Source organism: Miniopterus schreibersii (assembly GCF_964146895.1).
Source record: "Miniopterus schreibersii genome assembly, chromosome: 15".
NCBI classification, from domain to species: Eukaryota; Metazoa; Chordata; class Mammalia; order Chiroptera; family Miniopteridae; genus Miniopterus; species Miniopterus schreibersii.
Genome location: NC_138115.1, coordinates 32,460,392 through 32,484,964, shown reverse-complemented (window position 1 = coordinate 32,484,964; position 24,573 = coordinate 32,460,392). Strand labels below are relative to the sequence as shown.

The 24,573-nt window shown below is 40.3% G+C and overlaps 1 protein-coding gene across 1 annotated transcript in view; it reads left to right on the top strand.

The window, feature by feature from the left end:
- The window catches only part of LOC308567507 (collagen alpha-4(VI) chain-like), a gene marked incomplete at both ends in the record, with an annotated part of 84,545 nt that overhangs the window by 5,550 nt on the left and 54,422 nt on the right, over window positions 1-24,573 (top strand). The window contains 9 exons of the mRNA XM_081159146.1: window positions 528-1,133; window positions 4,378-5,007; window positions 8,173-8,718; window positions 9,075-9,629; window positions 13,962-14,287; window positions 15,274-15,352; window positions 17,336-17,481; window positions 17,609-17,701; window positions 19,345-19,398. Coding sequence (XP_081015272.1) covers window positions 528-1,133; window positions 4,378-5,007; window positions 8,173-8,718; window positions 9,075-9,629; window positions 13,962-14,287; window positions 15,274-15,352; window positions 17,336-17,481; window positions 17,609-17,701; window positions 19,345-19,398 — 3,035 coding nt within the window. The remainder of the gene's footprint in view (window positions 1-527; window positions 1,134-4,377; window positions 5,008-8,172; window positions 8,719-9,074; window positions 9,630-13,961; window positions 14,288-15,273; window positions 15,353-17,335; window positions 17,482-17,608; window positions 17,702-19,344; window positions 19,399-24,573) is intronic.

The window sequence follows — 24,573 nt, the reverse complement described above, 5'->3', positions numbered from 1 at the left end:
AGCTGGGGATTGAAGGATGAATGAAGTTCTCATGGGTAGAAAAGAACACCCTGCCATATTGGTAAGAGGAAACAGCGTGGGTTTTGAAGTCCAGAAGACATGTTTTTTTTTAATTCTGCCTTTGCTACTTTCTAGTTCTGTGAGCATGGACAAGCAGTTAAGCTTCACTTCAGTTTTCTCATCTGCACAATGAAGATAATAATACTTGTCTAGTAGGATGGTTTATGAGGACTAAATCAGATAGAGTACATAAAAATCTCTAGCACAAAGTAACTGCTCAGTATAAGTCAACTTCCCTTGTCTCCTTCATTGGTGAAAGAATAATTGGAAGAGTCTAAGAGGGAGAGAGCCTTGTGACAGTCTCACGTGGCGGAGGTGAAAGTACAACATGTACAATGTTACGTATATAGAGTACCTCTTCCTCTTATGCCCCCCCCCACAAAACCACATTCAATATCCATGAGATCTTAATTTGATTTACTTTGTCTTCTGTGTCTTTCCCTGCCCCTTTCTCTCTTCAATTCCAGAATTCACCCAGGCCTATGCAGATGTGGTCTTCCTTGCTGACACCTCACAGAACACATCACAAGCTAGTTTCCAGTGGATGCGGAATTTCATCTCCAGAGTGGTTGACTTATTAGATGTTGGCAGAAACAAGTACCAGATTGGGCTGGCTCAGTATGGGGGTCAAGGTCATACTGAATTTTTGCTCAATACCTACCAGAGCCAGGATCAGATGATTGCTCACATTCATGAACACTTTGTCTCCCGGGGTGGCTCCAGGAGAACTGGCAAAGCTCTGCGATACCTTCATCAGACCTTCTTCCAGGAGACAGCGGGAAGCCGGTTTCTCCAGGGCATTCCCCAATATGCAGTGGTCATTACATCAGGCAAATCTGAGGATGAGGTCTGGGATGCCGCACAGACATTGAGGAAGAAAGGCGTGAAAGTCATGTCTGTGGGTATACAGGACTTTGACAGAAGAGAACTGGAGGGGATCGGGACCCCACCCCTTGTATATCAGATGCAAGGACAAGATGGAGGCAGACAGGTGATGCAAGATGTGAGTATGGTGATCCAAGGGACTGGGCAGCCCGAGTTCAGGACAGAGGCCGAGAAGGAGACTACAGTAGGTAAGGTTTGGTCTCTAGGTGTGTGAGCCACTGAGAAGTTTCAGCATAGCAGGAAAGTCTGGGGAAAGGGCAGAGAAGGGGGGTATTCTGGATTCCTCAGCACTGGCGCACTAGCCCAGGTGGATGGGGAAGGGGAAGGGCATGGAACTGCTTCAGGCACAAACCTTGTATTAGTTAACTATAGTCACAATGATGCTGCATAACAAGTCATCCAAAAAGGCAGTGAATGAAAATAATTATTTATTTTCACAGCTCTGCTGGGGCTCAGCTAATCTTCTTTGGGTTCAACTGAATGGCCTTGCTAATCTTTTCTGGGCTTATTCACAGATTTGGGATTTGGCTGAGGGTTGGCTGATCTCCATTTGGCTATGCCCCATGGCTTTCTTCTTCCTGGCATTATTAGGCTAATCTAGGCATATTCTTCCTATGGTAATTGTAGAGTTTCAAGAGAGAAAACCCAACTGCATAAGCACTTTTGAGACCTCTGCTTTATCATCTGCTAACATTCCATTGGCCAAAACAAGTCATATGGCCATGAAATCATGAATGGAGCAAGAAAGTATATTTCTATCAGGGAAGTAAGGTGTAGGGAGTAAATATTTCTGAACAATAATCCATGTTACCATATGCCTTTTCCAGGAGAATTCAAGGTTCTCCCCAGAGATTAAATAAAGTCCTTCCCTAGGTTGGCATTCAAAACACTCAAAGGAGATGCTACTGGCATTTGGGGTGGGAAAATTCATAGTGTAGGATTGTCCTTTGCATTGCTAGAGGCCTAATATTCCTGGTCCCTGCCAGGAACATCCCTGAACCTTATGACAATCCAAAACACCACTATATATTTCCAAATGTCCTTTGGGGATGGATACCACTGTTGGTTGAGGATCACTGAGCCTTAACTCCTGCTAAGTTCTTTTATACATTCTAACCACTAGCCAAGCTGAACTACCCACCATTTGCTGTGTATGTGTAATTCTTTCCCACCTTTGTCTCTTCCCTGAATACGCTGTACCGTCAGCCTGGAATACCCATAGTGAAAACTTCATTCTCTAGTTTTTTTGTTTTTTAAAAAAATATATCTATTGATTTCAGAGAGAGGAAAGGAGAGGGATAGAGAGATAGAAACATCAATGATGAGAGAGTCATTGATCGGCTGCCTCCTGCACGCCCCCCCTGGGGATCGAGCCCACAACCCGGGCATGTACCCTGACTGGGAATCGAACCCCGATCACCTGGATCCTAGGTCGACACTCAACCGCTGAGCCACGCCCGGCCAGGCCACCCTCTAGTTCTTAAGTTACCTTTTTTTGTGGAGCATCCCCACAGCTAGAAGCTTGGTGTAGCTTCTATATCCCCACAACTAGAAGGTAATCCGTCTCTACTATCTCTGAACTTTCATAGCTCTGCCCAGACCTCTCAACATCTAGAGCTTGAGGGTGTTTGGAATTTTATAGGTGGAAAAGACAAACACATATGTGAGACAAGAAGAGGAAAATCCAAGTCGAGCTAATAAAGAATTAATAAGCACCTTGCAGACACTGTATCAAGTAGAAAAAGAACAGAAGGAGGGTGTCATGGAGAACCTGGGAGGAGCTGTGTTGGCCCCTCAATAATGGGTGTAATTTTAATGTGTAGGGAGAAGGGAGGAGGGTACTCTTGGTAAGGGGAAGAGCATGACTAAGGGTGTGGAAGTAGGAATGGGCTGGGTGAATGTGAAAGAAGGTGAAAAAATGGAGCTAATTGGGATTGGGGGAAGATTTAGAAGTAGCAAAGGATGAGATTAGATTAGGTAGAATGAACCCTGATTATGGGGACCTAAAGGCACTGGGAAGTGGCAGTAGGCTTTTAAGCAGGAAAAAAAATGACATGATCAAAATGGTCTTTAAGGAAGCCTTCAGTGTGCAGGCTGGATTCCACGTGACACCTCCGACTCAGAAGGACTTTGAGGCTGTCCATATAGGGAGGATGCCTGGGTCTAGCCATTGGTGGCTCTGATAATGAGGAAAGGGCACTAATCCTGATGACGGCCTTTAAAGAAGATAATAGTGCTTGGTACCAGCAGGTGAAGAAGGCGAGCTGTTAGGGATGCTTGGAGTTTCTACAGAAGGTGTTTTAGACTTGGCTAAAATAGGGGCAACTCCCTTTTTTAAAATCTAGGATTGATTTTTGGTTCTTTGTAAAAAAGGACCCAAGAGGGAGAATTTTAGGATACCAAGAGACCAAAGATAAGTCAAAGGATCATTCTGTTGGCCCTATATGCTGGTCTCCAAACTTTGTTTCATGATATTCAACTGTCTACACACTGGTTTCAGCCTCCTGCATATGTGGTTTTGGCTCTCTGCTAGGGAGATTTTTATTTTTTCCTACATCCAAGCCGATTTGGACCTTTTTGGTATGTGGACACAGTGGGCTGTTTTTGTTTGTTTGTTTGTTTGTTTTATAGTAGGCACTGCCTTAAATTGTGAGAGAGGTGTTTGGACTTCTCTTAGACAGGAGTTTAATGCGGTCATAGCTCCACTACCCCATTAAAGGCAGGTTGGAGGGAAGATTCTTTTATAGCAAAATAAAACAGCCATTAAGCCCAATTTTTGAACAAAGATTTTTGACAGGAACTTGTGATATTTCATGTTGCCTCTGCTGCAATAACATGAAATTTATAGAGAAAGGTGCACAAGTTAATGGTCACAATTTACTATTCCCAATCTTCTACCAGGACAAAGGAAAAGTTATTAAATCCAGGAGGTTTCAGGCCCATAAAGTTATTAAATCCAGGAGGTTTCAGGCCTATAAAGGGAATTTGACCCAGGGTTTCCTGAAACTAGAAAAATGGAGAAAAAAAACTAGACAAGCAAGGCTCAGATGCTTCTAATGGACACAGCGAATTGAAAAATGACCTTAAGGCACTTTCTTGTGGATATACATATATTTACATATTTTGCAAGTGATGTGAATACTCTTTCATGTGAAAAATTTGGGGATAAGAATGAACCCTGTAACGCTCTTTGACCATCACCCCAAATGATGGTCATAAAGGCTTCCACTAAATTCTAAAATGTATTAATGTAAATTAGTATAATATATATTATTACAATTTGTAATAGTAAATATTACAGTATATAAAAATAAATATATAATTATTGTGGTATATAAAAATATAGCATAACTTTTATATACAAAATGCACGTTGTCTTTACTATTCTGTTCTCATGCTAAAGCCCTTCTGTTTGTTTTTGTTTGTTTATAGCATGTCCAACTGCTATCCCTGCTGACTTAGTATTCCTCATTGAGGACTTTAGCAGGGATAGGCAACTCAATTTCCAACAAGCTGTCAGTTTCTTAAAGACCACCGTCAGCTCTCTAAGCATTCTTCCCGATGGTGTGAGAGTTGGCTTGGTCTTCTACAGTGAGGAGCCACGACTTGAGTTTCCACTGGATGCATTTCACACTCCAGCCAAAATCTTGGAGCATTTGGACAGATTAACCTACCAGGGAAAAATAGGAAGGACCAAGACTGGTGCTGCTTTGGATTTCCTAAGGAATGAGGTTTTCATTCCAGAGAAGGGCAGCCGGTCCAGGCAAGGTGTGCAGCAGATAGCCGTGGTCATCACGGAAGGCTTTTCCCAAGACAACGTGTCCAGACCGGCCTCTCTCCTCCGCAGTGCGGGGGTTACCATTTATACAGTGGGCACCCAGCTTGCCTCAGAGAGTGGGGACCTGGAGAAGATAGCATCGTATCCTCCTTCGAAGCATGTCGTCACCCTGGAATCCTTTTTCCAACTCTCCACTGTGGGAGGCAAGATTAAAAACAAGCTCTGCCCTGAGATTGCGCGTGGAAGTGTTTCCATTACTGGGATGAGCAAAGTCCTGCAAGAAGGTAGGAGGACCTCTTCCAAATTTTGTGTGTATGTATATATATAGAGAGAAAGGGGCACAAGTTAATGTAAAGGGGCACAAGCCTTCAGTGATGTGTATATATATATATGTGTATATATATATGTATATATATATATATATATTTATCTTTACTCTGCTTGCTCCATACACCTACTCACCTCCTCTACTCCCCACCACGCCCCATCCAAGAAAAGATTTTGAAGTCAATTTATTAAAAAACAGAAACACAAAACTTATAAAATTAAGGTTATTTCGTCTTGATTCCAAACTGCAGAAGGGTGCGAAGTGCATAGTGAATACTCCCCCCTCTTCCTGTCTTACCCCTCACCCACTTTAACAGCTAGATGACAACATATGTATATTTACAGTAGAAGCTCTAGGGATCTGAGTATGGATTGACCAAATCTTAAGCCACATAAAGCAGGAAATTATTTCTAAAAAGATACAAACGTTCTTGAAATTTTATACTTTTGACTTAAAAAATAAAATGACCAATTTCTGAATCTTTTGTGAAGGGCCAATCCTTCTTTGAATATGAGCCCTGCTGACTGGAATTCTGAGTATTTTCTTCATCCATCACTCAAAAATGTGTTTTCTATAGTTTCCAGTTTCTTTACAATGAGAAGATAACTTAGCCACTTTTGAAATAACCTGAGTACAGAAATACTGATTTTCATGATCTCAAAAATTCAATCTTTTATAGTGCTATCTAGTACACCAACAATTTCTTTGATAACAACTAGCCTCTATTGGTTTTTCTAAGCAGTTAACCTGGTTTTCATGGATGCAATAAACCTCTTTTATTCACACTCATATCCTACTGATTTGCACAGTATTTGATTTGCTATGTAATTATAATAACAAAACTGCCATAAACAGGCTAGGGACAGACCCATGTCGCCCTTGGTAAGCTTATTCTTCCACTGAGCAAAGCAGAGCTTTGTGGTGTTCAATTGGGAGCGTCCAGGGGGAGGGTATTCAGTGCATTGCTCATGTGTTGCAGAGGGAAGGGAGAATGTTGGTTACCTGGGGAGCCACTTAAGAGGAGGTTAGTTAGGAGACCTCCTACTGTGTACGCAGTTAAAACAAACAAACCAGAAAAAAAAAAACAGCAGTAAAATATGTGTACCTTGGAGTCAAGTTGCCTGAATTTTTAAATCCCAAATTTGCCACTTACTGGCTGTTATAATAAATACCTTTTTATCTGTCTGTCTACTTGTCTATTTTTGTCTACCCATGCTAGTATTTCTTAGATTCCAGTCAGAATTATAGAAAGGAGATGACAACTTGAAATGTAGATAATTAACTTAAAAATTCAAGGTTGTGATTATATCTTTAGGGGAAAATGACTGAGGTTTTGTTTTTTTAACAATTACTAATGATCTTGTAATTTTTTCATTACTTGTGCTGAGGTCTAGAGACTTAAAATAAATAAATCCCCATTTTTTTCCTTTGGCCTATATTTTTAGTCTCTTTCTCTGTCCTAGGAATGAGGAGCAAAATTGTTAAATATGAACTTCATTTCCTTGTGCACCCCTTGCCTCTATTCCATAGGAAAGGAGAGAAGGCTCCTTTTCTCTCTTAATTCACAAAGAGTATAAAGACTTGAGAGTTGGTTTATTTCCCAGACTGCATAGCAGCTGAAAATAAACTTGGAATAGGAAAATCAGCCCAAAATATAGAGGAGTTGGGGGTAACTTAGAGGTAAATAGAAGTTGGGACATTTTTAGCAGAATTCTGCCCTGGCTGATCATAATGTTCATAATATCTACCATTTATGGGTCATCTGTTCTGTGTCAGCCACTCTCCTAAGCACTTTGTGTATGTAATAGACGTGGATGCTTACAGCTGTAAGAAATATCTTTCTTTCTACTCCCTCCCCTTCAAATCTTCATCTGCCAAGATTCACAAGAATGTGTAATGCTCTTGGTTCCTCTGGACAGTGCAAAGGCCCTGGGCTGCAGTGGAGCCTCTTTGGGCCACTGCTGCCTGGGGCTGGCTCTAGAGATGTCACTTCCTGCCCAGTGGCCCTTTTCTCAGACTCAGGCTAGCTATCTACCTGTCAGCAGTTGGTGCTGGGTTCCAGCAAAGCCTGAGTATCTGCCTTCTTTTTTCATAATTTTCCCTTCATTCTTCAAGCATTTGACAAACGCCATAGGGGCAGATCACTCCTTTCTGTGTCCTTCTAAGCCACACCTCCTTCCAATGCCTGCCCCTCTAGGGTAGGGATGCCCAGTTAAATTTGAAGTTCATTTAGATAAACAAGAAATACTCCCCCCCCCCCGTAAAGTATTTTATTTTATTTTTATTTATTTATTTTTTATTGTTGTTCAAAGTATGTCTCACATATTGGCTGGACCAAGGTCCCCCCAGATGAAAGCATGAGTGATGGAGCCCAACTCCCGCCTCAGACCACGTCCCTTTCGGCCAGGGAACATGAAAAGGCTCTTCATTCTTCCCTGGGTCAAGGGAATCCAGACATTAATGCCTCAAGGCTGGGTTACCCTTATTGAAAGGAGCAAGGAGAAAGTTATATCTCATTCTTTTTGAGGAATCTGCTAGGTGACAAAAATAAAACACTGGGTGCTCTTAAACATGAATTTTTAATACTCAGCTCTGCTATGTTTCCATACTCTTATTTAATCCTCACAATAAACTCACTAAGCCTGCTAGTAAGCAGTGGACACAGGATCCAAAGCAGAAAGTTTTAAGTTCATTTAAAGTAATTACATTAAATTAAATTTAAGAAAGTGTTCATATATTTTAAAAAGTGTGACTTGCGTGGGAAGCAGGAATATTAGATACGGAGATAATTCACAGCATCAAATATGCTCTGATATTTTACTTTTAGCTTGTTCTCAACTTCCCTGTTTAAGAAACGTCAAGTAACATTTAGTAAATGTCTCAAGTGGGGTTCACCAGAAACCAACTGTGGGACAAGAATCTGGTTGCAAATGATTTATCCTGGAGATCACTCCGGGGCCCACTGGCCGGGGAGTGGAGATGAGAGAGGAAGGGGTGGCAGCCAGCCCGGGCTGAGTTAGTGAGCAGGTTATTGCTGTAGCAGCTGGGGCTTGGTTCTGCTGGGGACTACTCGCCATCTCACCTGGGTTCTAACGGGCTGCTGCTGCTTCTTATTGTCTAGGCTGTATGCACGTCGAGAAGGCAGACATTTACTTCCTTATTGATGGGTCTGGCAGCATCAGACAAGACGATTTTCTTGAAATGAAGGTGTTCATGAATGAGGTGGTAAAGATGTTCCACATCGGGCCCGACAGAGTGCAGTTTGGAGTGGTTCAGTACTCAGATGGAACCTACAGTCAGTTCATCCTTAGCCAGTATCTCAGCGTGGCAAGACTGAAGGTAGCCATCGATGGCATCCAGCAGAGGGGAGGCGGCACCATGACCGGCGAGGCCTTGAGTAACATGGCCCAGATCTTTGCAGACACTGCTCGCCGAGGCGTGCCTTGGTATCTCATAGTCATCACTGACGGTCAGTCTGAGGACCCGGTGGCTGAGGCTGCAGAGGCACTGAGGGGAGTCGGAGTCATCCTTTATGCTGTTGGGGTCAGAGATGCTAACATCGCTGAGCTTAAGGAGATAGCTAAAGACAAGATGTTTTTCGTGCACGAGTTCGATTCATTGAAGGCCATCCAACAAGAAGTGGTACAAAGCATCTGCTCCTCAGAGAGTAAGAATTTTTTCTTCAGTCTCTCTCTCTCCAAATATATATGTCTATTCCATGAGAATAAGCTTCCTTCTTGAAGTGTGGATTCACTAGTCCATAAGGGAGTATTGGACACAGAGTGACCGTGACCTGGAATGAACCAAGCCGGTCAACTTTTATGTCTTTATCATACAGCTGTGTCTATTTCGAGATAGTTTGTGCTGGGTCATAGAAAATTTATTTCATTGACTTCCTCTTCCACCCCCTTTAAAAATATTTTTATGTTGTATATATACCACCTCAGATTGTCTCTGAGGACTTGTAATTAATTGGTTTCAGTCTCTGAGTGAATGTTCTGTTCTGTTCCTTTCCGCCCCCAGACTGTAAGAGTAAGAAAGCTGACATCATCTTTCTGATAGATGGTTCAGAATCCATCTCCCCAAAAGACTTTGAAAAGATGAAGGGATTCATGAAGAGGATGGTGAATCTATCTTATATCGGTCCTGATGAAACTCAGATCGGCCTTTTGCAGTTCAGCACCACCCCCCAGGAAGAATTCAGACTCAACCAATACTCCTTAAAGGTGGATATTCACAGAGCCATCTCAAATGTTCAGCAGATGAATGATGGCACCCGCACTGGGAAAGCCCTGAGTTTCACCCTGCCGTTTTTTGGCAGTTCAAGAGGAGGGAGACCCAGTGTTCATCAGTATTTGATTGTGATCACTGATGGGGTCTCCCAGGACAATGTAGCCATACCAGCCAAGGCCCTCAGGGACAGAAACATAATTATCTTTGCCATTGGGGTGGGAGAAGCCAAAAGCTCTCAGCTTTTGGAGATTACTAATGACCCTGGCAAAGTGTACCATGAAGAAAATTTTGAGTCTCTGCAGAATCTGGAGAAGGAAATTCTTTATAAGGTCTGCATTCCAGAAGGTGAGTGACAAAGTGTTTGTTATTTAATCTGCAAGCCCATCAGAGTTGTCAGGGACCCAGTTGGCTCTCTTAAAGTAAAACTGATCCTTCTAGCTGGGGGAGGGAAGGAAGGTCACCTGTGGAGAGGACAACTGGACTGAACTCCTAATACTGTGGTTCACCTTCCCCTGGGGATTCTTTTAAATCATTCCCTCGCTGTCTCCACTCTGGCCTCCAGAGACCTGAACTTTCTCAGAATTCTGTCTCTAGGAAGTCCTCACAACTATTACCTTTATTCCTTGTAGATGGATGAAACCAGACTGGAATGCATAAACAGAGCTTACTGAAGATTTGGGCATATCGAAAGGGAAATAGAAGCAGAGAATAATCGGTTAGGTAGTAGTTCATATGAAATAGAACACACTCTTTTCTATGTGGCTCTGTACAGGCGTCTCTCCACTTTGTCACTAATCTGCTTCCATATGGCCTAGGTCATCCTCAATCCCATTTTATCTCCTCAAGCTTTTATCCAAAACAGCAAGGTCCAGAGACAAGTGTTCCTCTTCATAATGGTCTGAGTCTGTTCTTCTGATCTTATCTCAAGACTTGCCTTTCAGTGGGTGATTGACCCAGAGAATACCTTCATGGATGACTGTCTCTTTCTTCAGACAGGGAGTGAGACTCTACAGCAAACCATATGGTAATTAGGATAGCTAACCTTTAGATGGTGTTTTATTTTGTGCCAGTGGCTGTTCCAAGGGCTTCCATATATTAAAAAATTAAATCTTCACATAGCCTTATTGAACAAATACTATTTTACAGATGAGGAAAGCAAGGCACAGAAAATCAGGTTATTTGGCCCAAGTAAATAGCAAAGCTGAGATTTGAACTTGAGGAAGTCTGGTTCTAGAGTTTGTGCACTAAATACTGTTTCATATTGCCTTTTGGTATAGTAGTAGAGTAGGGCATAACAGGGCCTCTCAGACTTTAACATGCATTTGATTCACCTGGAGATCTTGTTAAAATGCAGGTTATGATTCAGTAGTTCTGGGTTAGATTCTGTATTACTAACAAGCTCCCAGGTGATGCTGATCTTGCTGGTTCTCAAATCATACTTTGAGCAGGAGGCTAGTATCATATGGCATAATGAAACATAGTATAATATAGAAGAGTGTTATATAGTATGATATAATCATGTGTCACTTAACGACAAAGATACCTTCTTTTATTAAAAAAATCATTTAATATTTTTCAGTTAGAGTTGACATACATTATTATATTAGTTTCAGGTATGCACTCCAGTGATTAAACATTATATAAATTATGATAAATCTCATACCCATCTGACACCATACATAGTTATTAGAATATTATTGACTATATTCGCTATACTGTACTTTACATCCCCGTGGCTATTCTATAACTACCAATTTGTACAATGAGGATAGCTTCCGAGAAAAACATCCTTAGTGATTTCATCTTCCTGTGGATGTCGTAGAGTCCACTTACACAAACCTAGATGGTATATCTCACTACTGTAATTGTAGGTGCTAAACTTTTATAGGAATGGTAGCGCAGTGTGTTTGCTTACACCAGTATCACCACAAACAAGTGAGTAATTGTACTTTAAGTCCCACTTAGCCATTTGGACTTCTACTGTGCATGTGCTTGCCTCCCCTGTTTCTCCCAGCCTTCCCTCCCCACCACAATCCAGTACCAAGGGTGGGCTGCTCCCTATGTGGGGGAAGGGAGGGGTGATAATCCTCTTGGTGGGCCAATGCTGCTATCCCCTGGAGTGTGTAAAGCTGTAGCTTCCTGGATAAACAGGCGTATGCTCCCTAGTTGATTATGCTTAATAATGTCTAATTCCATTTGCTCCTTTTATAAAAATAATATCTTGCTACCTACTCTAACAATAGTAGTATAGTATAGAATAGCATAGAATGGCATCAAATGGTATAATATGCTATAGTAATGTATATATAATATAGTGAAGTATAGTATAGTATGGAATCATATAGGAGAGTATATAATGGAACCCATAAGCCCAGTATTCCTGCATCAACGCTATGTGAAGCATGTGCATTATTACGATATTCAGTTTCCATATAATCATGAGAAAAACAAAGGAGGTTAAGAAACACAGATGGGAAATAATGGAGGCAGGGTTTGACTTCCCAGCGGTTTGGTGTCAAAAGCTGGAGGCAATTTTCTAGAGCATTAAATTAATATTTTTGTTTATAGTGTCTAAAGAATATCACTTTGCAGTATCCTTGGTGAACTCAGAAATCAATTGAAAAGAGTGCATGTGTATAACATGTTTTAAATAAACATGGGTTATGGAATGTCCTGCATTAAGCAGTTCAGATTCTTTAGAAATTAAAGTCCTATTTTTGTGTTCATATGCACCTGGGTATTATCTGGGAGAGGAAAAGAGATACAGGATTCCAGCTTCTCTTTTCAGTTCATTTTGCACTGTGCAGTAAATTAGGATTTATATTTATCTTCAGCTTTGTCCTTTGACTTTTTTGAGAAAATTAGCTGGATACTTTAATAATAGCTGGAATCTAATTAATTCTAGACTTCTAGAATCATAAAGCTGAATCATAAAGACCTTGGCGGTTATCTGGCAAGGTTAAAGCCCTCTCCATTAACAGGGAAAGAAAATGCTCCTTGCATTACAGAATAAAGTCAGCTGAAAATGTCCCTGTGGAAGAAGTAAATTAGAAATGTTGGAATAATATACCACACCTCAAAAAGGAAATTATTTTTTTCCTGAATTCAGATTCTATATATGGAAATGGGATTTACATCTGTGGAAACTCCTTTTGGTGAATTTCGATTAGAGATTTAAAAATCGAAACAAGCCCTGGCCTGGTGACTCAGTTGGTTGGAGTGTCGCCCCACACACCAAAAAGGTGGTCAGTTTGATTCCCAGTCAGAGCACATACCTAGGTTATGGGTTCGATCCCCTATCAGGCTTGTATGGGAGGCAACTGATTATTGTTTCCCTCTCTCTCTCTTTCTCTTTCTCTCTCTCTCTCTCTCTCTCTCTCTCTCTCCCCCCTTCCACTCTCTCTAAAATCAATAAGCACATCCTTGGGTTAGGATTTAAAAAAAATAACAGAACCAAGAGGTTTTATATGAAAGGAAGGGAGGGAGGCATTTTCTATCTTGGCAACTCTAGAAACATATTTGGCTAGCTAGCCTAGAGTATGATATTTAGGGGATAGAAAACTCATGGCTCACCCCTGGATCTCAGGTCCCTGAAAAACTGTAAGTCACTGTTTATAACACTTTTCACTGGTGATGGGTCCAGTATTTATTTTTCTCAAAATTGCTCCCCACCCCCAAATACACAGTTTTGTTTTAATTGATTCTGAGCCAAATACTCTAAAATGTGCTAGTCTAAGGAGAAAATGTCCACATGTCCTGGTTTGCCCTGGACAGTCCCAAGTTATGTTTTTCCAGAAGTAATTAATAATAGTGGCCCTTTTATGGGCAATAAGTTACATGTTAAGTCATTCATTCAGATTCTAATCTAGGTGCATCTGTGACCATCAACTTTTACCTCTTCAGTAGAATTTTGTGGATAGTCTTTTTTTATATGTGTGTGTGTGGCTATAGACTGAAAGATCAAAGTTCAAATTCTAGCTACACCCTTCCAAGAGGGCTTACAAGTTTTCAGGTAGAAGAAACAGAAAATTGGAGAGATCGTCAGTCCTGGTCTTTTCTAATATGCTCCCCTGAAACAAGGTATATGCATGGGTGATGAATGAAGAAGACAACTTCCAGGGGAAAAAGAAATAGTACAGCTCATGCTGAAAGAGACTCAAGGCTCACTTCTAGTCCCTTCTTTTTTCATTTGTCAAATATTTAACGAGCATCTATCTGTATTAGGTTACTGGGAAAGTAAGATGATATAGTCCTACTATCAAGGAATCCTCATTTGGTGGTAGAGAAGGTCAAGTAAAGTAAATCAGAGGCATTTGATAATTCAACTTGAGGAGTTGAGGACTTGAGTGAGAAAGAGTTTTAGAGAAGGGGTTATTAAACTGCTACTTGAAAGATATGTATGAGTTAACCAGACTGGGGTTGAGGGGATGGGAAAGAACACTTCAGGTAGAGGGAATAGGATTGCAGAGTGTAGCGGTATGAAACAATGTCTATTGTATCAGTTAGCTTTTGCCGTATAACAAACCATCCCCTAAATTAAACAACAGCCATTATTAAGCTTATACTTCTATGGGTATTTTGGGGTTCTTTTTTCAGGGCAGTCTTGGCTGATATCTTCTGGGCCTGGTCATGCATCTATAGATGACTAATTTTATTTTTTCTCCTCTGCCTTCAAAGGATGCAACCTAGATTTGTCTGTAGGAATCGATATCTCCACTCCCACAAGGCAAAATCAGGAGAAGCTTCAAGGGTTACTGCCAGAGCTGATGCAACAGTTGGCCTTGCTTACTAACATCAGCTGTAGTCAGATCAACACAATGTTTCGCTACTTGGTTCCTGGATCAAATGGCCAGCTTATCTTTGACTCAGGCTTTGAGAAGTATAGTGATGAAATCATTCAGAAGTTCTTGGTTCATCAGGCTGCCACAAGCAACCGTATGGATGTGGATTTTTTGCAGTCCCTGGGAGATAATGCTATCCACCTCTCTTCTGCTAAAGTGAAGGTGATAAATGTTGAGAACCCATGTATGGAGCCATCAGGCAGGGTCTGGGGGATAAGGCTTTTGAGACTGAGGCCAATTAAACTGTTCTTCACTGGAGATCCTGCACAGAGGAAATCCATAGTCTTACCCAGTAAAGACCAACAAGAAATGTACTTTCATTCAGTCAACAAATATTTACTAAGCGCTAGAGGCTCTATATTGAATAATGCCAGTAGGGAGGAAAGCATAAAGTCCTTGTCCTCAAGTTGTCCACAGTTTAATGATCCAGATTCTTCTATGGAGTGGTCCATTCCAAAGACCACTGGAAGATATCTTGAGATTCCCTAGCTCCTTATGGCCACTGATTTCCATGTAGAGTAGAACGCGTTATTTTTCCATTCACCTTGAACTGTCTTTAGTGCTAGCTGATGTCTCTCTAGTGCACCTCTTCCCTTCTGAATGCCCCAAAATTTTATACCCATAAAGGCCCATAGGCATTGCAAGATCTCATGTGGCATTCAGAAATGACATCTCCAAGTTTTAGAAGTTATATTTATTTTTTCCTTCAGTCATGCATCCACTGAATTTATTTCTTGACTAGTATAATTCATTTTTAAAATTAAAATTTTCTATGAGTAAAGGTAACACATTTTAATTATAGAAAATGTAACTTTTTTGGTATTTTTATATTGATAAAGATGAGTATTGTAAGAATTTTTGGAAGATATTTTTAAGTGAACATGTGAAGCTGGTCCAAATTATTATTATTATTTTTTGCGGGGGCGGAGAGCTGAGGGGAAAGTTGAAGTAAAAATGAATGTGTAATAAAATGAATAATGGATGGGTAAAAGGGAACAGGGTGAAAGGCTGGATACAACCAGAAAAGCTAGACTTATCCTTGCATTTTAAGGAAATGTGCAATTTACAGCATCCATCTTCTCCATTTCCTTCTCCTTCCCCCTCTCTCTCTCCTTTCCCTTCCCACTCCCCCCCCCCCCAAACAACAGGTCCTTTTAGTATTTACAGATGGACTGGATGATGATTTAGAGAGACTGAAGAGAACATCTGAGCTTCTCCGAGGCAAAGGTAAGTGCACAGAGTTGCCCTGTGTGGGCCTCACCCCTCTCACAGGGGCTGAGATCCTCTTACCGATTTCCAGGCGTCTCTGGACTCTATTAAGCCTACAGGCTGTTAACACAGGTGATAGGAGCTCAGTGCCCACCAGGCTAATACCCACTTTCCCTCTTTGGATGAATCAAGGGGCTATTTAGGGCTGAGACAGCCTGTGGCTACACATCCCTGACACTGACCAGGGGCTTCTCTGAGACAGGATCAACAAATTACCGGCCTGGCATCTGCTGTTGAGGGTGGGGAGAGGGGTGAAGGTGCAACTCCTACTCCATGGTGAGTGGGTGCTCCTTGCTCTTTGAGGCTACCTAGGTGCCCATATGTCTCTTTTCCCTGACATCTGGAGTCAGCCTAAATCTTGGCCTGGCTCTTTCCACTGCCCTTCCTCCCTCGTTTGCTCCCTAACTCGCCCTCCTTCTCCATCTCCCAGGGCTGCTGCTAGTCTATGTGGCATCTTTGTGAAATTAGAAAAAGAGGCCCAGTGCTCTGGGTGGGTGCAATCCTGTGCCTGGGCACCTGGCTTGGTGAGTGGTGTGTTGGCTGCATTTCAGCATCCATCAGCTCCCTCAGCTGGGTGTCCTTGGGCAGCACCTTCTGTTCAGCTGTGTCTGGTTACTCTGGACATTCCCGGTGTGTGCCACAGAAAGGCTCTAGAGCCAACTCTGGATGAACAGCCAGCAATGTGACTTGTTCAAGCTCCCTTCATCTTTCCCCCTCCCCAGTCGAGTATGTTCAACATGTTCTGGGGGTGATGTTTTCCCTTGGTTAACGATATGCTGGAGTATATATTCTTTATGACAATTTGCTCCCAACAACATTTACCAAATAGATCGCTACTGGAAGTTTAAATTGTTGCAACTTTTCTGGAAGAGATTTGGGAGTCTATGACAAAAGACTGCAAACTTTGCCAGTGTGCTAGATCAGCAGTTCCATTTCCAGGAGTTTATTTTCAGGAATAATTAAGAATATCTATGACAACTTTTAACCACAAGATTGTTAAGCAGCTTTTTTTTTTTTTTTTCTTTGCAAGAGCCAAAAGCTGATGTGCATGTGAATTTACTATTCAAAATACTGACACTAATATTTGTTCTGAAATTCTAGAAACAGTGATTTCTAGCCAAATTTCAGTGTCCTTGTTCATTTGTTCTCTGTTATGTGGACAAATCCAGATGAAATGTTAGTGCCTGATTCAGTAGAATAGGCTAAATTATGCTGTAATAACAAACAACCTCCAAATCTCAGTGGCTTAAAGTAGCAAGAATGTATTCATTTTATGCTCCATACCCACTCATACATGTGGCATCCTCATCACTCAAGGACTCAGGCTGAAGGAGGGGTCTATTCCTGCGGCAGGAGAAAGGAAATGAGGCAAATTGTTTCCTTCTCTTTACATGTCTCCCAGGGAGTGACACATATCACTACTGTACATATTTAATTGGTCAGAGTAAGCCATTTGGACAGTTCTAACTTTCATGAAATAGGTAATATTTTTACAGGTAAGGAATTGAGGCTTAAATGAGAGTTTATAACTTTCCCAAAGAAGTAAAATCATATCATGTCCCCTTAAGGAGAGGAACCAGAATATTTGTGAACTGTCCCAATGATGCCACAGTTTCTAAGAGTAAAGCACAAATCTACATCAGGAATGGGTTTAAAAGGATGTAACCCAACACAATAACAAGTGAAAACCCTGTATGAAATAAAAAGTAGGCACTTTAAGGGAATTATGAAAGCCCTTTGTGGTTCCACCTAGCTGCTTAACTTTCAGCTGGTGGGATTGAAATGTATTAGACCAACTCTTCAAGAAGGAATGCCATGGGCTAGTTTTGATTTTAACAAAAATAGAAAGGGTGGGGTGATGGAAGAATATCTGGGGCCAAGACAAAGGCAGACCATTCAAAAGACATACAAGTAAATTGCCTACCTGCTGGTTTCTTAAAGGATTCTCTGGACTCCTCATGATTGGCCTGGAAGGTGTACATAAGTTGGAAGAGCTTCAGGAGCTAGAATTTGGCAGAGGATTTGCATATAGTCAACCTCTGAGCACCACACTGCCATCCCTCCCAAGTATCTTACTGAAGCAACTTGTAAGTATTTTTTTAAATGCCATCCACAGGGTTTTAAAAATCCTGAGGGAATTTTGTCTCTTTAGTGTGTAATATGGTGTAGGTTAACAGATGAAAAAAAAAATGTGATATGGGTTATGTCTTTCAGGACACAATTGCAGAAAGAACATGCTGCAATGTGTATGCAAAGTGTTTTGGAGAAGATGGACACAGAGGTGATGGTGGGAGCCCTGGGAGGAAGGTGAGAATTTATTGAGTGTGGATGGGGGAGGGAGAGAGATGACATTTCAAGTAGATGATTGTAGGTGACTACATACCAGGCTCTGTGTTACACCTTTAACACAGTTTTCTTCTAATTCTACCCTCCTAATAAACTTTGGAGGTGAATGTTATTTAATGGGTTTGAAATTGATGCTCAGAGAGGGACCATCACTTTCCCAAAGTTACACAGTTATGAAGAGGTATTTTTGAATTTAAACCCCTGTCTTCCTGACTCACATTATTTCCACTCTATTAGATACTTCCATAAGTTATCTCACTGCACAGAAGTTTTTACTTGTCTCCAAAATTTTCATTTGTCCATCTTCTGCTTTCTTTACAGTAGTCAATGCTCCTTTCCCCCCTACCTAACCTCCCAGTCTATAGCATCACACTCTGAGGAAAGATACAATCACTGGTTTACTAGGGGTTAATTTGCATCTCTGTTAACTCTGAGTTAAGTGGGAGAGAATTTACTGCTTCACACTTTTATGAGTGAATATCTCATTAGAAATGGTCCTCAGACATCCAGGGACACAAGGTTCCATTCTCATGGGGAATATAGCTTCATGATGAGGTTAGAGTCACAAACCCACAATGTAAGCTTGAATCACCCCCCTTGGCTTTGCCCATGTTTTTACATGCTCTCTTTGTAAGGTTTTCCATGAAGTTGTTGGAATGAGATCTATTGACTTTGGGGATCAATCTTAATTTAGAGTAGTATAAACTGTGTAATTATTTTTTGAAAAATAAATTGCAGTTATGCCTTAGCACTAGCTTATTTCCCCCCTCACATTGTTCTTAGGTCATGGGTCGATGCTCAACCATTGTGTAACACTGGATAGGCCTTCATATTATTCTTAAACATCACACTGGAAAATCAGAAAATCAAGCTTGGGAATCTCTTGACTTTGTGTTTTTTTTTTGAAATGCAACTTAAGGACTATGCCTCAGAGGTCAAAGATGAGAGTGTTTTGACTTTTTGACTTCTCTGCTCCTTCTGTTTGTTAAAATTTAGTGGTTGGTTATGTTGACTTTCATATCTTTGTTGATCACAAATAGACTATGGCTCCCATGTCTTATTACCAGTTTTTAGACTAAACAAACACATCTGGCTATAAAATGGTAAGGCAAACTCTCTCGAGAAGAAATGGTTTGTGTTTTTAGGTATCTAAAAAGAAGTTAACAAAAAAGAGAAAGAGACTAAATAGCCGAGTGATACAGAAATAAGTAATATGGTTGCCAACACCTTTGCTTACTGATGTTTTGTAGAACAAGGTCAAAGCCCTCTTTAAGAATAACAGTTTTCCTTAAACATTTGACTAGGAACTAGTTTTTCTTGGATTTTCACAGTAGAATGGCATAAGAAGTTATTTTAGAAAAATAAAAATAGGTTGATGTATCAATTATTAAGACAAACAGGTATTCAAGTTTTCCTTAAGATAGACCATGAATACTTGTTTCTATATGTCTTTGTGCACTGCACTCAATATTTAGTAGATTCTCAATAAAATGCCAACTCAGTGAGACAAGGTGATCTATTAGTAACAATTTTTCTTTCATGTAGCTTCCAGATATGAAGAATTTAGAGTCCAAGTTATTTATTTTGATTTCTTTTCTTTTCAGGGAGAGAAGGGGCCTGATGGATTACCTGGTCATCCCGGTGAAGAAGGGAGACATGTAAGTACTAAATCTTAATTGTTTTCTTTGATGGAACACTAGCAATACTTAATTGCACTTAAGTCATGAACATTTTTCTTATCTATGCCATTTAAAAATGGGTTTAAAAAAATAAAACAGGTTTAAATCTATGTAAAAATAACCACTTATTCTAACAAATGTCAGGTGGGCAAATTGTGTATAGATACATAGTCTCTAGAAGGTGTTTAATGAGGAAGTGTTTTGTTTTTTTACTGAGTGAATTCGTGATGACTGAAAATGTGGCCTGTGTCTGATGTGCATGCATGTAATAGTAGTTGTTAATCTTGAGCTAAATTGCAGGTAATTTGTTACTGTTAATGACTTAGTCATGTTTGTAAGTGGTTTAACTAAATAAATGGAAGAGAATCAGGCCATTCTTAGAACCTGATCCCTCACATGTCTTCCTGAGTGGCTGAAAGGAGATGGAATTATGGTTACCCTTACCCACTGATAGTTTGTATAGATGCCTGGATACATCCCTGGGCAAGGGAAAGTTATCTATCATATGATTGCCTGTGGAGAAAAATGTATATTAAAGGGAGAATTGTTAGCTAGGGGACTGAAATATAGTAGAGATCATATTTATTATATCATATAAATATCAAAAGGATTTTAAAACTCCATTGTTTTCAGTTAGTTTTAAATATGGAAAACCACTTCACCACAGGCGTCTATTTTACAGTTGATTTGTATATACCACTGGTTCTCAAGCTTTTTGTTTGTTTGTTTGTTTTGTTTTAATTTATCTTTATTGATGAAAGTATTACAAATGTCCCCTTTTCCCCTCCATTGATCTCCTCCACTCTGCACCACCCCCTCCAGGCCATCACTACACTATTGTCTGTGTCCTTGGGTTATGCATATATGCATATAAGTTCTTAGGTTGTTCTCAAGCCTTTTGATCTCAGGATATACTTTTTTTTTTTTTTTTTTTTTTACTGAGGACCTTGAAGAGTTTTTGTTGATGTGGTTTCTATCTATTTTTATTTACCACACTAGAAATTAAAACTGAATTTTCAGTGATCTATTTTATTTCAAAGTAACAAAAATAAAACCCTTAACATAAGTGACATACTCTTGTATGAAAGTAATGATATTTTCCAAAACAAAATATATTAGTGAGGAAAGTGGCATTTTTAAAACATATTTTCAAATATCTTTAAGGCCTAGCTTATTGAGCTAGATTCATATCTCTGCTTCTGTATTCAGTCTGTTGTGATACCACTGCTGTGTGGCCCCTTAAAAACTCTATTATATACTTGGGAGAGCATAAAAATAAAAAATAAAATAACATTTTAGTGTAATTGGGAAAATAGCTTTGACTTTGTGAGCACCCCCTCCCAAAGGGTCTTGGGGATCTGAGAGGCCCTTGTACCAAACTTTTCAAACTGTTGGTATATACAAGCATTAAAGTCTCCATTGCACATTGTTTTATTATTCTGAACGTTTAGGCGCCCAAACAGAAAATAAGCAGAAAGTAGAGAGAAATGCACCTGCTGAGACCTATGTAAGCCGATCCATTTCCTTGATTACACTTCTGGGAGATTTGCTCAATTTCTATTTCGTCCCAGTATGCATAATCTTAGACGTTAGAAATGCATTCAGAAATGTGAATTGTGGATTATTTTCTATTTTGTTTAGGAGTAGTGAAAATATCCCTTCTCATTTTTATGAAGTTTTAAAATGTCCCTTAAGTGTTATTTTATTTTTCTGCTTGTCCTGTGGTTCAATGAGCCTCACCAAAGTTAAGAGAGTTTGTCAAGCACTGACCAACCCATTAGGATCATCGCCACCAATTTCAGACAAACAGGATAAACAAGGCTTTGTCTGCCCAGAGTGGGAGATGATTTTGCCCCCCTTCTCTTCTGTCTTATTACCTTAAAGCCAAGATATTTTATAAAGACCCCCTAGTACAGAGCTAGAAATATAATGCGAGTGACATACAGTAGCCTCCTTTTATCTGTCGTGTTCCTTTCTAGATTTCAGTTCCCTGTAGTCAACTTCTGTCCAAAATCTTAACTGGAAGCTTTCAGAAATAAACAATTGATACATTTTAAATTCTGCTTGGCTCTGAGCAGCATGATGAAATCTCGTGCTGTGCCTTGGGAGAGGTGAATTATCCCATCGTCCAGAGTTTGCACGTTGTAGACGTGCCCGCCCGCCCGTTAGTCACCTAACAACCATCTCGGTTGTCAGACTGACTGCCACCTTATCACAGTGCTTGTGTTCAGGTCACCCTTATTTTACTTAATAATGGCCTCAAAGTGCAAGAGTCGTGATGCTGGCAAGTCAGGTGTGCCAGAGACAAGCCATAAAGTGCTTCCTTTAAGTGAAAAGGTGAAAGTTCTTGACTTACTAAGTAAGAAAAGATCACATGCTGAAGTTGCTAAAGATCTATGGTGAGAATGAATCTTCTGTCTGTGAAATTGTGAAGAAGAAGAAAGAAATCTGTGCTGGTTTTGCTGTCACAGCTCAGAGTGCAAGTGCAGCTCACCAGGTAGGCACTTTAGCATCTCACATCAGCACAAGAAGAAGGCGGGTGAGTATAGAACAATAAGATGGTTCTAGGGAGACCACCCACGTCCACTTAACTTTTATTACAGTATATTGTTGTCATTGTTCTATTTTATTATTAGTTATTATTAATCTCTCATTGTACCTAATTTATAAATTAAACTTTATCCATAGGTATGTATGTACAGGCAATGATAGTATGTATGGGGTTCAATGCTATCTGTGGTTTCGGGCATCCACGGGGGTCTTGGAACATATCTCCTGGTAGTGAGGGGTGGGGCTACTGTGTATAATTTTATATAATTTAAAATTTTATAGTAGCACTCTAAAGAATGTAAAAAGAAACAGGTGAAGTTGATTTTAATAATATATTTTATTTAACCCAATATATCCATAATATAATTATTTCAACATGTAATTAATATAAAAATTGATGAGATATCTTACTTTGTAAGTATACTGTCCTTGAAATCCAGTGTGTATTTTACACTTACAACTCATTTTAATTTGGACTAGACATGTGTGGCTAGTGGCTACCAGTGCAGCTCTAGTCGGTCTCGGTTGCTTTTTACTATGTTTCTCACAAGAGACTTTGACTTCAAAATATGTTGTCTCCTGAAGGGCTTTTAATGTCATTTCCCCTCAAAGCAGGTCAGATTGGGCTGCTCCACAGCAAAGGCATCTCTTTGCAGATGGACAGGTTTACTGATGGGGCCCTTAATTTGTAGGCCCTTAATTTGAAAGTTTATAAGGACAAATAACTGCCCTACCCCCCAAAACCCAAATCAGAAAACCCTTAGTGGTGTGAAACAACAATCATTAAGTTCTCAGACTCGGTGGGTGGGGAAACTGAAAAGAGGCCAGCAGGGGCCTCTTGCCTGGATGTCTGAAGTCTCAGCAGGGCCTCCTCTCTCACACTCTGGCTCTCTGTTAGGATGGCTGGCCTGGCTGGCAAGCTGGTCGTCTGAGGCGAAAGTGTATGGCATATGGCAGCTGGGTCGCAGAGGGAACATCCAACAGGGAGGGTCAGTCCCAAGAGTGAGCTTTCCAGGAGACTAAGGCCAAAGCCGCCAGGTTCTGAGCAAGACTCAGAAGTTAGGCGGTAACTTGTCTGCCACACTCAATTGGGTACAACTGAGTCACTAAATCCAGAGCAGATCAAGAGTCCGGCGGGGGGATTAGACTCCTCTCGATGGGGTGTGGCAGGTCACAGGGCGGAAGCTCAGGGACATTTTGTTGTGGCCTTCTTTGGAAAATACAATCTCACAAATTCTATATATTTTCAAATTTTACCTATTATGGGATAGTGGTTTATCCATGCTGTCACATGTCAGAATCTCTTTCCTTTTTGTTAAAAATTTTCTTTAAAATCTTTTTAAAAAAATCCTCACCTGAGGATATGTTTATTGATTTTAGAGAGGAAGGGGGTGGGGAGAGAGAGAGAAACATCGATGTGAGACCATAAGTGCCCTACGAGGGATTGAACCCGTAACCTAGGTATGTGCCCTGACCAGGAATCGAACCTGCTACCTTTTGGTGTACTGGACAATGCTCCAACCAACTGAGCCACCAGCCAGGGCCAGAATCCCCTCCTTTTTAAGGCTGAATAACTCCATTGTATGTATATGCCACTATGCCACTTTGGTTTATCCATTCACCTGTCAGTGGACAATTGGCTATTCTACCTTTTGACTACTGCAAATAATGCTGCTGTGACTATGTTGGTGCAAATACCTGTTTGACACCTAGCTTCCAATTCTTTGGGGTACACATCTGGAAATGAATTGTTAGGTCATGTGGTAATTCCATTTCGACTTTTTTGAGAAACGACCTTACTGTTTTCAACAGCAGCTACACTCCTTTATAGTCTCACTAGTGCATAATGGTTCCACTTTCTTCACATTCTTGCCAATACTTTTTTTTATTTTATGATGGCCATTCTAAGAGTGGGTTTATTTTTAATGTTTTGTTAAAAATAAAACTGTAAACATTTTCCCTTGGTGTCTCTGCTTTATCAGGGGCATTTGTTTTATATATCACAACTCTTTTCTAATAAACACAACAACCAATTATTCATGATTCATAATGCTGCATAGAGCAATATAATACAGTAAATGTGTTAGAGTTAAAATTTCCAGATGAAACTGAAACACCATGCACTGAACCTAAAAATGCATGTAGACTAGGAAGAAGGGGAAGTAGACATTTATTTGACATCTACTGTATGTCAGGCCCTACATTAGGCATTTTGTATACATTATGACATTTAATCTTCATTACAACCCAACCAACACATGCTAATAGTTTCATTTTATAGATGTAGAAGTAGAAACTCAGAGAAAATGATTTACTAAGGTCAGATAGAGAGGGTTGGAGACGTGTCCAAACCCAAGTCTGTCTGATGCTAGAACCTGTGCTTTTCTCATTATGTCTTGCTGTTTGTTAAGTATAAAACCCCAAAATTTGTCCAAGGCATATGATTTATGACGTACTTTCAATACAGTATCTCATGTGTTCAATACAACAATCTTTTAATGACTAGAATCAGTATTATCCAGATCCACATTTTATAAATGGAGAAAAGTTATATTCATTAATATAATTCAGGAGGTAATTTTTCAAATCCTGGTTGGATGTCTA